The following is a 14,112-nucleotide window of genomic DNA, read 5'->3' as shown; positions in this document are numbered from 1 at the left end:
ATCTACATCTCTATTCATAAAATTTGTTTTTAATATTATCATATTTAATATTTATATTTTTTTATAACACATAGACACTTAGTTATGCTGTGAATTTGTCACAAAATTGTCCTTCCAACAGTATCTGCTGCCGTAGTGGACAGACACTGCATTCTGAACTGTAGCTACAGTAAAGTGCATTTAGGTCTGCTCTGAGCAATTGATTTCATGGTGGATGCATCAGATTCGTACGCTACAGTGTCTCTACAGTAGTGTGCTACAGTACCGAAACGCCTGTACGTAAGATCAGATTACTGTTGCTACAGTAGTGTATGTATGATTAACTAATGCGCGGCATTGTAGCAACAGACTCAGTGATCCTCTGCATTAATGATGTAATAATGCAGAGAATCCGGGTCCGGATCAGGTGGTTCAGCTCCCCCTCGCAACTTTATTCTTGGTGTGGCGGTTGTCTCGCATTCCCCAATTAAAACTGGACTGTAGCATGTTGCTCTGTCTCAAGAACAACAATAAGTCGACCATTTTTCCCCTACCGTTAAAAACGGAAAAGCTCATCCTATAGTTCACTGGGACTAGCCAGTGGTAACGACCACGGATAATCCATTCTACCATCAGAAATGGGCTTCCACCCGTAGCACAAACATGACATGAGATTCAAATCAACAAATCTGCCAAAGGGTGACGCTTACACAGAACCCACCTTGCTTCCTTTCATATGCGATCAATCCCCTTGGGCCTTGAGGCTGTCAAGCTATAGGCAAGAGCAACGAGACTTGATTAGTTTAGAAAACCATTTCAACGCTATAACTCTGTACATAAGCAGGATCTTTTAATGCATAAGATAGGTCGACAACAACACTACATTAAACAACCATTGGGTAACTGGGACTCGGATCGCAACACAAAAACACGACGGACTACAAGCAATCACTAGAGTTCTTCAAGAGTTCTTCAATGTTTCAAGGGGGGACGAGTCTGGCGAGCCAGAAACACAGGGTTTTTTTGTGCAGTTGCTTACTGCACCCTTCCTTTGCCCAGCACTAGTCGGCTGTCCAGCTCTGCTCCACAATCTCACGAACTTTGCGGTTGTACTCTCGCTTATTCTCGCTGAACAGTCTGGCAGCTTCGGAGTTTGCTGGAGAGTTCGGGTTTGGATCGCACAGCAAGGACTGCAAAGCAAATGCAGCACAAGCCAGTTAGTTTAGATACACCGTCATATTATAGACATGCCTCCAGGCTTGCCCATTGGGAATTTGGGATATGACAGTGTGTACAAGGAAAACAACTCAAACATCTATCATGGAAATGGTTCAAGTAAACATGCTTCCATCAAAATTGGAACATGGAATCACTGCAAACTATTCATAAGTAGTGCAGTCAAATGTTAATCACTGTCCTATGCTTCTAGGTCCTCAAGTTTTCTTTACAACATTGAGCTGGTAAACTAGGTCTAGCACTCTGTCAAAAAGTTATGACAAGAAACTTTCCCTATGGTATTATCTCACAAAACAGATTTACTTCTATGTAACTTCCAATGTTCAGTACATAGAAGGAGCATTCCATTTGGCAATGAACGAGCTTTTCAAGTGCACAAACAATGCATGTACACTTAGAATTCCGACAAGAAAACAAAACTTGACGACATGGGAGCTATAACTCGATGCACCTATATAGTTTTCCAAATTTAAGCCACTACAACAATTGCAGTAAAACCTTGACACTGCAAGTTGGCACTTTGCACTATATGCTTCAATGGGCATCACACATGCATTTTGGCTAAAAGTCTGGTCAACAAGAGAAAAGCACCTGAATAGAAGTCAATATGGCAGCAACATCATATATAGGGCTCCACTGGTTCTGTAGGATATCCAAACAGATGCTTCCATCTGCATATACTGCATGAATAGTATGATGTTAAACCATTTTCCTACAGCTTCACTTTGAGATCGATAAAAGAATGATCTTCTGGCATTTCGTAATATATCTAAGTTACAGGGAGAGAGAGAGAGAGAGAGAGAGAGAGAGAGATTACTATTTGGGTGGAACATCCTGGAGACAAACCGAACAGTGGGTGGCTTGTTCGGATAATCTTCTGTAAACTGTAAGGTAAGCTTGAACGTGCCTACAGGTGTGAGACAATCAACAGTCAGTGAACTTTCCGATGCCACCTTAATAGCACAGTCATGAAAAGATGCAGCATGACTAAGTGAGACCTTTTGGCATCAAGGATCAATAGAAATTACAATCATAACATACCTAGAAAAATAGACATTGAGTTTTTTACATATAACTTTTGCCACATGTTTTTCAAGGCTATGTAAAATTAAGTGAAACATCAAAGTCATGATGAAAAAACCATGAAAACTTAATAAGAACCAAACTAAAAATAGATAAGACGATAGCTCAGGATACAAATGAGCACAATACCGAATCTGATCAAGTAAAGTGATTCTAGTTTGGCCTGTATTGGATGAGAAACTGATTACACTAGCAAAAAAATCCTTCTAGTTTTCAAGAAATCATTGAATAGTATCCAATATTTCCCATAAATTGACAATGCCTACATCCACCTTGAACCCAGAGAAATCTTATGGTGAATATACAGGCTATGTTAGTTTGTTAATGTCGGAAAAAAGAAAATAACCAATGCCATTTGAAGTACAATGATTATATCTGAAAGATTCGTTTCAGCTTTGTTGGGGATTTCTTCCCAACAGGAGGGAGAATGGAGTGATTCTCAAATGAGCTTGTGAGCTCATCACCCTCTCGATGGGGAGGGAATAAATTCCCCTTCTGCCCTCAGTGGGGTACATGATTTACGTGGATTGGGCCGATTCTGGTTGTTTAGGCTATCCCCCAACAAGCTTGTTGTTTTGAGTCCTCTACGATAGTAGATTTAGTATTACTCGTTTGAGGCGCAGTACTGTAACTAACACTGCAGGCACCGCTTTAAAAAAGGCCGCCTAGACTGCTAGGCTCTAGGCACCACCCAGCCTCCAGAATAGTGCCTAGCGCTTTTTAGAATAGACTGCAGGTACGAAAAAATGCATGTCGTGGAAAGAAAAATACAGAGAAGGATTAAAATTAGATGTGACCCAAGCATCCTACTTAGACTACATACAAACTGTTCTGGTCCAGTCCCAAAGCCTGTGCAGGATAAGGTACTGCCACGCCCGATGACTGGGGCTGTGTGCATGCATGAGTGCGGATGGGCTAGGCAAGCAGATATCCAACTGCATTCATCTTTAAAGGCTAACCTTACAAGCCCATAGATAGTCCTATATTTCAATAATCTATCAAAGATAAATCCAATCAGTATTCCCTTGTCACAATTCATAGCATCACATCCTAAAATACGCCTTCATTATAATGTTCAACTTGCATGCCACCAAGAAGATAGGTATACAATCCAAAATTAGCTACAAACCCCACTTTGGCATGCGGACTGAACATCCATAATAACATATCGATTCAAGCAACAGGAAATCATATTATCACCACAGCAACAAAGCCATATAGTCCCAAGCAAGTTGGGGTAGGCTAGACCGCTAGAGATGAAATCTAACAAGAGCCACCAACAAAGAGGATATAAAAGTACAGGAGGTTTTATCACCATAGCGCCCTAGCTTAAATATAAGTTATGCTTCCATAACCTTAGATGGAAAGTAATGAAAAAGAAAAGGAAAAATAAGAGAACATCTCACTCTTAGAAAAATCAGATACTTGCCTTACATATAAACAATACAAATTAGTTTAACTAAAAATATGACACAAAACTTATGCATGGTTCCTCTTGGTTTGTTCTTCAATCATTTGCTCTACTGTCGCATGTATATGGGGAACAATGTATTTTTCGCACGTAGGAGATCGAGACACAGCCTTAGGGCTATGGGGAAAGTAGATCGATTGCCCAAGAATTACAACTACATAGAGGGTCTCTACAAGTCTATAAAGAAGTTTCCAAAAATTGGTTAAGTAAGCTGTCTATCCGTCTGACACCGTCGACTTCATCGCCTTGCTCGCGTCAGTATCAACATCAGACGAATGAGATCTTCTTTCAACGAGCAACTGGTCGAAAGGAGTGAATGGACGGGTGTTGGCGATTTCAGATGTGAATGAGGCCGGCCTTTTCTATGAATTCTGGTCCAGCCATGTAAGTTAAAGGAGAGGAACAACAAGATCAATCCATCGGAGGGTAAGGTATACATATCTAAGACGACCTATTAAATTCTTCATTCAAAAAATTAATTATCCAGTTTATGTGCAGCCTATATTACACAAGTCAAGTTGTAGCTTGAATGCGCATTGCTTCTAGCACACACTACTAAACATTGAAACAGACACAAGTCTGATGGGGCCCCTTAAACACAAAAATGAAGAATGCCATCATAAAAGTCAAAAAAAATCTGGAACTATCATGCTTACAACATTATTCTGTTAATTTACTCCCAAAACAGCAATTTGCCATATAAATGATTTCACCATATCCCTTTTTTGAAGAAAATAACATTTTGAAATGATAGGTAACATATATCGCTGTACCTATTAAATCATCAGAGACATATCTCTCTTACATTCTATAAATAATATAAAAAGGAATAAAGTGGCCCAAGCAACAGAACACCCTTTACTGAACCAAATATCCAACATGCTTCTCACTTCTCAGTGCAGGTTCAAAGCAACTATCAACCTCTTGTTATCGAGGACATTTTGCATTTTGTATTGATCCGTAACTACGTAGGCAGTTTGTTGATGTAGCAAAAGAACATTTTTGGGCAACTCTTAGTTAAATAGTCACAACTCACAATTTCATTGTAAAATTCACACAACGTACAAACCCCTGAATCTACATGGCAGTTTTGGCACACCACAAGTGGAACTGCCTACGTAGTATACCATGCAAAAGTTTTCCTTTTCAATTAACGGAAACCAAAAGCGTTACGGATTTACAGCTCTAGCCTAAAGCACAAATTTTGATTTTCCAACCAACCAGTGGGTGCTTTCAGTATTGCCATGCAAAATTTGTCGTTTTCGATCTTAACGGAAACCAAAGCCGTTACAGAATTTGCAGCACCAACCTACAGTTAACCAACGTTCTGCGGATGTATGCTCCAAATGAAACTTTCAACGGATCAATACAAAACAAATCAGATGACACAACTTCCCCCGAAAAACCAACAAACAGATTAATGGGTGGGAACAAGCTAAAATCAGTCCTTAGCTACCAACACAATCTCGCTTCTGGGGCAACCAAGTCCCTAATATTCCAACAATATCTACAGTTGCAGTTGCACGATTCCGAATCAAACTACCTTAAAAAGCAACTAGCAACCACACAACAAGCACTAAATCAGCTACAGATCAGAAAGGGGGCAAAGGTGGGAGCCTCACCTCCGTCCCACGGCGTATCATCAGGCCTGCAAAACCACACGAACCCGTCATCAGCACCACAAACACAAGTAGAAGAAACATAGCTGAAAACCTCCCCCCCCCCCCCCTCCCGAGATCCAGAGCCCCCCGAACCCTAGAACAGGGACTGTCCCGAATATCTGATGTGGCGAAGGAGAAGAAAAAATCTTCGGGATCACTAACCCGAATATGACGGCGTTCCAGAGCATGATGTTGTTGTCGTGCGGCGCGCCGCTGATCCCGGCGGGCGGGTCCTGCTGCAGCCGCTTGAAGTCCCGCATCAGCCGCTTCCTCGCCGGCGTCGACATCTCCGCCTCCGCAGGCCACCGCTTCAAACCCTAGCTAGGCTTCCGATCTCCCGCAGCGCGCTCCCTCCCCTCCTCTCCCTCTCTCTCGCTCCTGTCCTGGGTTGCGTCTGGAATCAGAGAAGCTTCTGGTGGGAATGGGTGGGTGGTGTAGGGGGGATGGGACGGGTGTGCGCGTGAGAAAAGTTCACGCCCAGGCGGGGCGGTGGACCTCCTCCCACACCCTCGACGCGCGCCTCGACAGCGAAGTCACTGACCTGTGGGCTCCACCTTACCCCGGGACCCACCAAATTGTCCCACGGGCCCCACTTGCACCGGAGAACCCTCTGCGTTGGACCCAGATGTCAGCGGCATTCTCGCCCTCTTCGTGCGCAACTTGCGCCGCTGACATGTGAGGTCGGATGGTTGGTGACTCTGCAGGGTCCACAGGTCAGTGGGGTTCGGGCGTGAAGTGGTGTGGACGTGGGCGGCGCCGAAGGGTGGGTGGGTATCGCATCTGGTGGTGGGACCGGCTTGGCTGGCGGCATCTGGTGGTGGGTTATCTCCGACTGCAATTTATTACTTCTCTCAACACATTTCTCAAAAATTTCTTTTCTAATTCTTCATACCTAGATTTATCTTTTATTTTCTTTTTCTTTAAAAACTAGCTCTCCAAAATTCCTCAACCTATAAACAAAATTTCACTCCATATTAACTTCGCCTCCACTTCAACATATTTCTCTTCTCTCTAGCTACTGTTTTTAAGAAATGACTACAACATGTCAGTCAATCGCCATTTCTGCTTCAACATGTTCCATACCACTGAAATTGCCCTGAGAAAAGCTGCTCGCTGGCCCGTACTCTTTTGCTGGCCACAGGAAATCAATCGCCGGCCTAGATTCCTACTCGATTTGACATGTCAATCAATCAATTTACTATCCACTGTAATACTTCCTCCGAATACTCGTTATTTTGACCATTTTATTTGTTTTTAAATATTTATCATTTTACTTTTTTTACGTAATTTTCAATTTTATCCTTACAAAATATCTCTTACTCGTCTATTTACGGTAGGTTTAGAATATTTGGGTTAGTTTCTAAGGGTATTTTTGTCATTTTTCATTTAAAATTAGTACTATCATTAGTATACCTTGGTATACGTGTTTGGTCAAAATTGAAAAACGAAGGGAATGTTCTCAGAGGAAATTACCTCCATTTTCATTTATTTGTCACAAATAATTTACTATTGCAATTTTAACCGTACATTTTTTAATTATAAATCCTTAAAAGTATACGATACTAATAAAGTACATTTTAAATTGAACCTAACGATACGAAATTTTTAAATATCTCTAAATTTTTCATAGAAAAAAAAACAAAATATCAAAATTACTACAGTAACCCATTAGTGATAAGTAAGAAGACGGAGAAACGGAGGTAGTCGGTACTCCACTTGTGTAATTTAATGATGGTTATTATTACTATTCGATCGATAAGGAATTAGGACACACGACTAGCTGGAAGAATTAACAATGGTGGAATACCATTTGTAAATACTCCTTCCTGGCTCTCTTCAACAGGTTGTATATATATATATATATATTCATCAGCCAATCTTGGCTCAAACCTCGAAAATTATGTCTGCATTAGCATCTATTGATCGATTAGCACTTATCATGTACGCAGTATGTGACGTACACCATGAAAATCACGGATACAAGCCTGGAGCTCCATAGTAAAATTCCAAATAATAACATATGACGCAGAAGCGAATAAAACTTGCCCACAGGCTCAAAATTCTGTCACCTCCAATCAACTAATCTCTTTACTCTCCAGTCTTTCGTATTGTTTAGTAAAATGACTACATCTGAGCATCACGACATAATTCAGTTCTTCTGTTACCGTTCATTTGAGAGAAGAGTACAGCTAAATCAATCTGTTAGTGACAGATAACTGCTGCAAACATGTATCTTCACATCAATTCAGTAACTGTTGCAAGATCAAACAATCGACTAATTATAAACAATACAACAGTTAAGATGTAAGAAGTGCGTGATAAGATACAACTAGTCACAGCTATTTAAAATTGTTTTCTTCACATACATAACAAATTTTCGTCGTCATTTACAGAGCAAGAGCTGGCTAACCATGTCAGTTCTGGGGTGATCTTAAATTCTTGGCCTAACCCTGCGGCCACTGGTGTCACCACCGTCTGAGAGCTGCCCCAAAACGCTCTGGCTCTTCCCGCCGCTACTGCACTCTTCCTCGCACCCGGCAACAGTTTTCAGTATCTCTGACTGTAGCGATGGGCAGTTGTCCTTGAGGTAATCAAACCCCTCAGTCCGGATTACAGCTGCAGAGACATAAGGGTATCTGGAATGTGTTATGGACCTTTATAGATTTAATTGCACAAGGAGTGTCACAAACTTAATTGCACAAATAAAGCAACAAAAAGGTCCAACGATGGTATGTGGAAACGATAATTTTCTTGGCAGTATTGCAGAATAATCTGGAATTACCAAATACTAAAATGGATATCTTAACAGAATTTAAACAATGTAAGAAGGCACAGTAGCAAAAATTCTAGGCTGATAAAGAAACTAGATACTCGTTCACCTAATCGTATGTCTCCATTGGCATTCGTACAATAGCTATTATAATATAGCATGTCATATTTCATATTTTGTCACATCAAAAACCTGCTAACAACATGTTGCAATCCAGCATTATATTCATTCAACCAAACAATAATGGTTATAATTGTTCCCTGGCTATAAAAAATCTTCTTGAGTAACTATCTTCTAGTTATAAAAACCAGAACACTAATGCATAGCTGCTACCTCTTACTGAATTCCTGATACTTCAAAAATCTTTTACATTATTTAGGTTGTCAAAATACATATGTAAAAATAAGAAATCCTATCTGACCAACATAGCACTCTGGTGATCTACAGATATGATTATTTGAATCCCTAGCGATCTGTACAGATAATGTGCGTGGCTCATGCAACCTGTCCTTAAAATGAAAAATTGAAGCATCTATGTATTACAAGAATTTAGGTAGCAAATATTGGGCCGCTTGGATGTGATGAATGTAAACTAGATTTGATGTGGAAAAATTAGAAGTGTAAGTACCTGAAAGGTTTTCTGCAGCAAATTTTAGGCAAACAGCTTTAAGCTCCATAGCATGGTGACGATCAGCCAATGCTAGTGTACTCGCAACTGACGTCACAGAAATGCCCTTGCACAGGTAAGACTCACATAGCAATCTTAGTCTTGCTAAGTCATACTTGTCTGCTGCAGCCAACAACTTTGCTGCCAGAGTATCGAAGATAGAACCGTCAGAGCTTGATGCACCCAACTCGTTATCATCAACAAGGGAATCACTATAGATGAAATGAAGCATCGCCTGCAAGAAACATTCACATGGTAATTACTGGCCAGTTGTCATTATACTGGAAGGATACATCAACACAAAAACAGCAACACACCTTAAAAACTTTTGGCTCCATATCATCAATAGCAAACTCTTTCACTTCATCGCTCTCATCAACCTCACTCTTCTCTCCATCCGACTCATCATCAAAAAATTGAGATCTGAATACAGGAGATCGTGCAGCCAACACTAACTTATGGGCATGAAACCTCTCTCCTCCCACATTAAGAATGACATCAACACCCTCCTGATTGTCCAACATCGAACCAAAATGATATCCAATATCTGAGTCTGGAACATGGATAGAGTGTGGTCTGGAGTAATCAATAGTTGAGACCACAACACCCACAGTGCAATTTATCTTCAGGCAATCATCTTTAAGAAAGTCTGATGTCTCAAGAGAAGTTCGCCGAAAGAACCGTTTGTAACCCCTGAAACAAGGATGCATGTAAATTTGATTCTCAGAGGCTGAAAAGCTGTCCTTCATTGAAAGGCGCAATAGAGAAAAGTTCAGCAAGCCTTAATCCATCACTCCCAATTCACATTGTGAATGCGTCAGACAAGCTGCGATCAAATTGGTTCCACATGTACAAAAACTACCTAAAGCAAAAGGTTCATGATGTTATTCGCTTTTCACCGTATCCGAGATGCAACTTTCACCAGAGTAATTTATTATATTATATTTATAAGATTCTGAAAACATTATGTACGATGAATCTATCCATACCATTTTCATGTGACCTATCAAAATACTGAAAAGGTATTATTAATCAAAGATACAAAAGTTTGACCACATACATCCTGAAATCACAGGAATTTATGACTAGATGGAGTAATAAACTATCAAGAGTACCAGTAGGAATAACATAACAGATTAAAGAAACTAATTGTGGTTTGCCACTTAATAAAATTATTTCATATCACCTCCCCACCCCCATCCCCACCCCACAAAAAAGGAAAAAAATATTGAGGTGATATCTAATAGACAATACAAATTCCGAATTATATGCTTGTGCATAGAATCACTGCAGATAATTGCAGCTTTGCAGCACTACCAAACATACCATCATATTACTAAACATACAAGCCAGACCAAAATATCAAATCCAGGGACCTCAGACAACAAAGCGTCGAATTAATCAAACCGAAGAAAATAAAACAAATGCATATAAGCATAAGGATGTAACTAATTCCAGGCAAGGTTCAAGATTTCTTTCACTGAAAGAAAAAGGCAACCAAGTCAATGGAACAGTCCTGGCAGCTGCATGATTCCAACTCAGGCTCGTGTCCATTGATTCAACACATAACCTAGTAAAACTAATAAAAAACATGCATCACTGTGTAACTCCAAATTTCAGTTCTACTCTCACATCAATTTGATGCAAAACTGGATACAGGTTTATCGAAATGATGATCAAATTCAAATACATAAGGATAACTGCCATCTCAGGAGGCTGTCAGGAAAGTGGGAAACAAACAGGAATCTGACAAAATGCCAATACGCTTTAGCATGAAGGCACTCAAAAGTTAAACATCAGTTCACTGTTAGACTACAACAACTGTCAAACAAACTATAGCAACTGAAAAATATATTTAAGCTTGGACAGTTGGACATTCAGATTTCAAAGCATATATGAACACGCTGGAACACCAAAAATTACAATTGCACAGACCAACTACTTTTATGTGATAATATTTCAAGCAGGAAGGTCAATAATCCCATGATATCTATGTTCTATAATTTCAACAGCGGCAATTTACCAGTGCGCAAGCAATTTATCAGTGAAGCATATGAACACCACCACATCCAAACTAAAGGAGCAAACCAAACAAACGACTCGAAATTCATAAGTCATAACCATACACACACATAAGAACTGGAATTCAAACAGAACTACCAACATCATTAATGGGAAACCCACATGACTAGGAAACATCAAAATGGACAACTAATTATCACAAAATTGACAATTGTGCACAGCAAAATATCCATGAAGTCGTATCCACAGTTCCACACCTACAAAAACCAGCACCAAGTCCAACTAAATCACTGGAGTAAAATTTTGCATCTTAACCACATCATAAACCCAAACAACACCTTTTTTTCGCGGAAACAGGCAGGAGTTCTGCCGTTTTCATATTGAGTGAGGAGCAGAAAAGTTTTTTAGTTTACAACGTGGCCATCTGACCTGGGTGGAAAGCCGCACGATCGTACCACGGGCCTGCATGTACCAAAATCCATCACTGTACCAGAGCCATTCACACCCACATCAACCCCAATTGAACCATAAGCTATAATTCTAATACCGACTAAACCCTCTGGGCATGCCAATTCGTCACAATAAGAACAATCTTATACTTGTAACAAACCTAACACGATAGAATATTGAACAAGCACGACAGAAGTGGGCCAGGAGGGATCAGCGCGGTGCTTACCACATGGAGCCACGGTACTTGAGGGTGTACGGCCCGGACTCGAGGGAGCGGTCGAAGTGGGAGTGGACCTTGTGCTTGCCCTTGCCGCTCTGGTCGAGGAGCGTGAGCTCGAAGAGCGCGCGGACGTCGGTGCCCTCGGAGGCGAGCGCGATGAAGACGGAGACGTAGGCGGAGTTGTCCTCGGGGTTCTTCCCGTCGGGGTAGAAGTAGACCGCCCACTGGTACCCGCCCACGGTGAAGGTCTCGCTGGCGATGTGCTTCCCCACGCCCATGCCCTTGGCGAGCGAGTAGCCCTGGATCACGAAGCGGTGGGACCCGTTCACCGTCTCCGTCACGGACCGCGAGCTCGTCGGCGACGCCGACATGTCCCGCGCCGGGGCGGCGGCGGGCGGAGGAGGTGGGGGCACGTGCGCCGCCGCCGGCGAGGCGTCGCCGTCCATGGCGGGCTAGGGTTAGGGTTCGGGTGGGGGAGGCGAGGAATTGGGGAATTCGGGCACGGTTGGTTCGTTGCGGGTGGGGCCGGACGCGACGCCGCTGTGGAAGGCGAAGCTGCGAGCCGAGCGTTCGGCTCGGGTCGGACTTGGTGGACTCGGTCAGTCTCGCCCAGGTCAGCTCGACCCTTTTATATACTAGTGGAGACCGGCGGCGCGTACGCTGGCGGAGAGGGAGCATTAAAAAACGCAGTGCATGAGCGAGCGCTGCATTGTAGGCATCGTTTTGTTTCGGTGCTTTATGCAGCGAACAATCTTTTTCAGAGAGTACGATTTATCACGTGTCTAAATAAGACTAATGGTATAATTTTATATAGCGAAGGCATATGTTTTATCTATATATGATAGAAAGTAATATGAATGGAATAAGAGCGTTAGAGATAAAAAAAGTAGCATGGTAAGAGCAGATGTATTTGTATATTTCTCCTATGCATTTATGGTTCAGAAGCGGATCATAATAATTCGAGATAGTGTAGAGGAAAGTATTGACAAGTCAAAAATATTGGCATCCACTTTTATCGGTTATCATGAAGTCACTATCGACTAAAGACATCCACAGAGAACCAATATGTAGTAAGAACAAGTGCAGGCATAACAAGATATTAGTCTTATAAAATGCATTCGGAGTCTGCAATGTGTATAGCATGGCTGCAACTTGAGAATCTACAAGCAGTGGCAGATCTAAAGCCATGAAATAGGGGTTCTACGTCTTATTCTTCCTCCTCATTTTCTTTTCTTTTTCCTCCTTTTCTAAGGACAAAAATTGAACAGGGGCTTCCAAATACGCTCAGGATAGAGGATTAATGCCCCCAAGTGGATCCACCAATGTCTAATAGGTAGCTAGTCTACCATTCCACATGTAGCACAACTGACCAATTATGTAAATTAAAAGAGGTTTGATAACCTAGTTAACTGCACATTTATATTACTGTGAGCTCGTCAACGACGCTGAAATGTCCCACGCCGAGGCGGCGGTGGGCGGAGGATGTGGGGGCACATGCGTCGCTGGTGGCGAGGCGTCACCGTCCGTGGTAGCTAGGGTTAGTGTTCTTTTGGGGAACGCTGGGAATTGGGAATTCACGCACGATTGGTTTGTTGTAGGTGGCATGGTGTGGCGGGATATGACACTGTTGTGGAAGGGTGTGTTCGGCTCGAGTCGGACTTGATGGACTCAGTCAGTTTCACCTTGTCATGTAGCCAAGTCAGTTTGACTTGATCGAGTTCGACCCTTTTATATAGTAGTGGAGGCTGCCGGTAGAGAGGGGCATTAAAAAAATGTAGTGCTGTGCATGAGTGTGCGCTGCATTGTAGAAACATAAGTTTTGTCTTGGCACTCTATGTAGTGAACACACACATATATATATATATATATATATATATATATATATATATATATATATATATATATATATATATATATATATATGCTAGAAATTAAGTAACATGAATGGTTGGAGGTAAAAAAAAGTACTAGCCCGGTAAGAGCAGGTGCATTTGCATGTTTCTTCTAGACATATATGGTTCAGAAGCAGATCATAAGAACCCGGAATAGCGTAAATGGAAGTATTAGCAAAGTCAAAAATATTAGCAACCACTTTCATCGGTTAACATGAGGCCGCTATTGACCGAAGACATCACATAGAACTAACATGCAGCAAGAACACGTACAAACACAACAGGATTTTAGCCTTATAAAGTGCATTATGAGTCTGTAATGAGTATAGCATGGCTGCAACAAAAATATGCTCCGAGTAGGAGACTAGCAAAGCAAGCCGTTTCTAACAAAAAGCAGTCAGCTGTGGATGCGACCACCAGGAGGTTCGCTATATGTGCAGCAAAACCAGTCGGAGACCGGTGAGGCTTCAGGATTCCAGTGCGGCGTAATACTAACGCCAAAAAAAGCGTGATCGGAAGCTGTCTCTCAAAAGGTAGGACACTTATTAGACCATTTCAACCATATTCTTTTTATTTTATTTCCTTTCTAATTCTCCTCTTTATTTATTTTTTTATTTTTTCTCATTTCTAACAGTTTTTCTTCTAAAAGATTTGTGAAGAT

The 14,112-nt window shown here is 41.5% G+C and overlaps 2 protein-coding genes across 3 annotated transcripts; both read right to left on the bottom strand.

Annotated features, from left to right (window-relative positions):
• Nucleotides 1–752: 752 nt before the first annotated feature.
• On the bottom strand, nt 753–5,872 carry LOC133892083 (ubiquitin-conjugating enzyme E2 2). The gene is made up of 5 exons (XM_062332830.1): nt 5,593–5,872; nt 5,392–5,417; nt 2,033–2,122; nt 1,807–1,895; nt 753–1,169 (listed from the first exon to the last, which is right to left on the bottom strand). The coding sequence occupies exons 1-5, from the start codon at nt 5,715–5,717 to the stop codon at nt 1,041–1,043; spliced, it is 459 nt and encodes a 152-aa protein (XP_062188814.1). The 5' UTR covers nt 5,718–5,872; the 3' UTR covers nt 753–1,040.
• A 1,618-nt stretch (nt 5,873–7,490) lies between these two features.
• On the bottom strand, nt 7,491–12,203 carry LOC133892654 (BTB/POZ and MATH domain-containing protein 4-like). 2 transcript variants are annotated; one of them, XR_009904399.1, is made up of 5 exons: nt 11,566–12,203; nt 9,185–9,560; nt 8,829–9,102; nt 7,841–8,066; nt 7,491–7,682 (listed from the first exon to the last, which is right to left on the bottom strand). XR_009904399.1 is itself a non-coding variant. In XM_062333547.1 (4 exons), exons 1-4 carry the CDS (start codon nt 12,003–12,005, stop codon nt 7,862–7,864), a joined length of 1,275 nt encoding a protein of 424 aa, XP_062189531.1. In that variant the 5' UTR covers nt 12,006–12,196; the 3' UTR covers nt 7,684–7,861. The 2 variants fall into 2 exon arrangements, 1 of the variants encoding a protein (XP_062189531.1); XM_062333547.1 differs by lacking the exon at nt 7,491–7,682 and having other exon boundaries at nt 7,684–8,046; nt 11,566–12,196.
• Nucleotides 12,204–14,112: the final 1,909 nt, after the last annotated feature.

This window comes from Phragmites australis, chromosome 15 (assembly GCF_958298935.1).
Source record: "Phragmites australis chromosome 15, lpPhrAust1.1, whole genome shotgun sequence".
Classification (NCBI taxonomy): Eukaryota; Viridiplantae; Streptophyta; class Magnoliopsida; order Poales; family Poaceae; genus Phragmites; species Phragmites australis.
This window is presented reverse-complemented; position numbering and strand designations above follow the sequence as displayed.

Coding starts and splice junctions, on each gene's coding strand:
- LOC133892654 (XM_062333547.1), bottom strand. CDS start 12,005: ATGGACGGCGACGCCTCGCCGGCGGCGGCGCACGTGCCCCCACCTCCT. Junction 9,561..11,565: donor AAGTACCGTGGCTCCATGTG/GTAAGCACCGCG, acceptor TCCTTGTTTCAG/GGGTTACAAACGGTTCTTTC. Junction 9,103..9,184: donor TGGAGCCAAAAGTTTTTAAG/GTGTGTTGCTGT, acceptor TGTTTCTTGCAG/GCGATGCTTCATTTCATCTA.
- LOC133892083 (XM_062332830.1), bottom strand. CDS start 5,717: ATGTCGACGCCGGCGAGGAAGCGGCTGATGCGGGACTTCAAGCGGCTG. Junction 1,896..2,032: donor CAGGATGTTCCACCCAAATA/GTAATCTCTCTC, acceptor CTATTCATGCAG/TATATGCAGATGGAAGCATC. Junction 1,170..1,806: donor CCATATTGACTTCTATTCAG/GTGCTTTTCTCT, acceptor TTTGCTTTGCAG/TCCTTGCTGTGCGATCCAAA.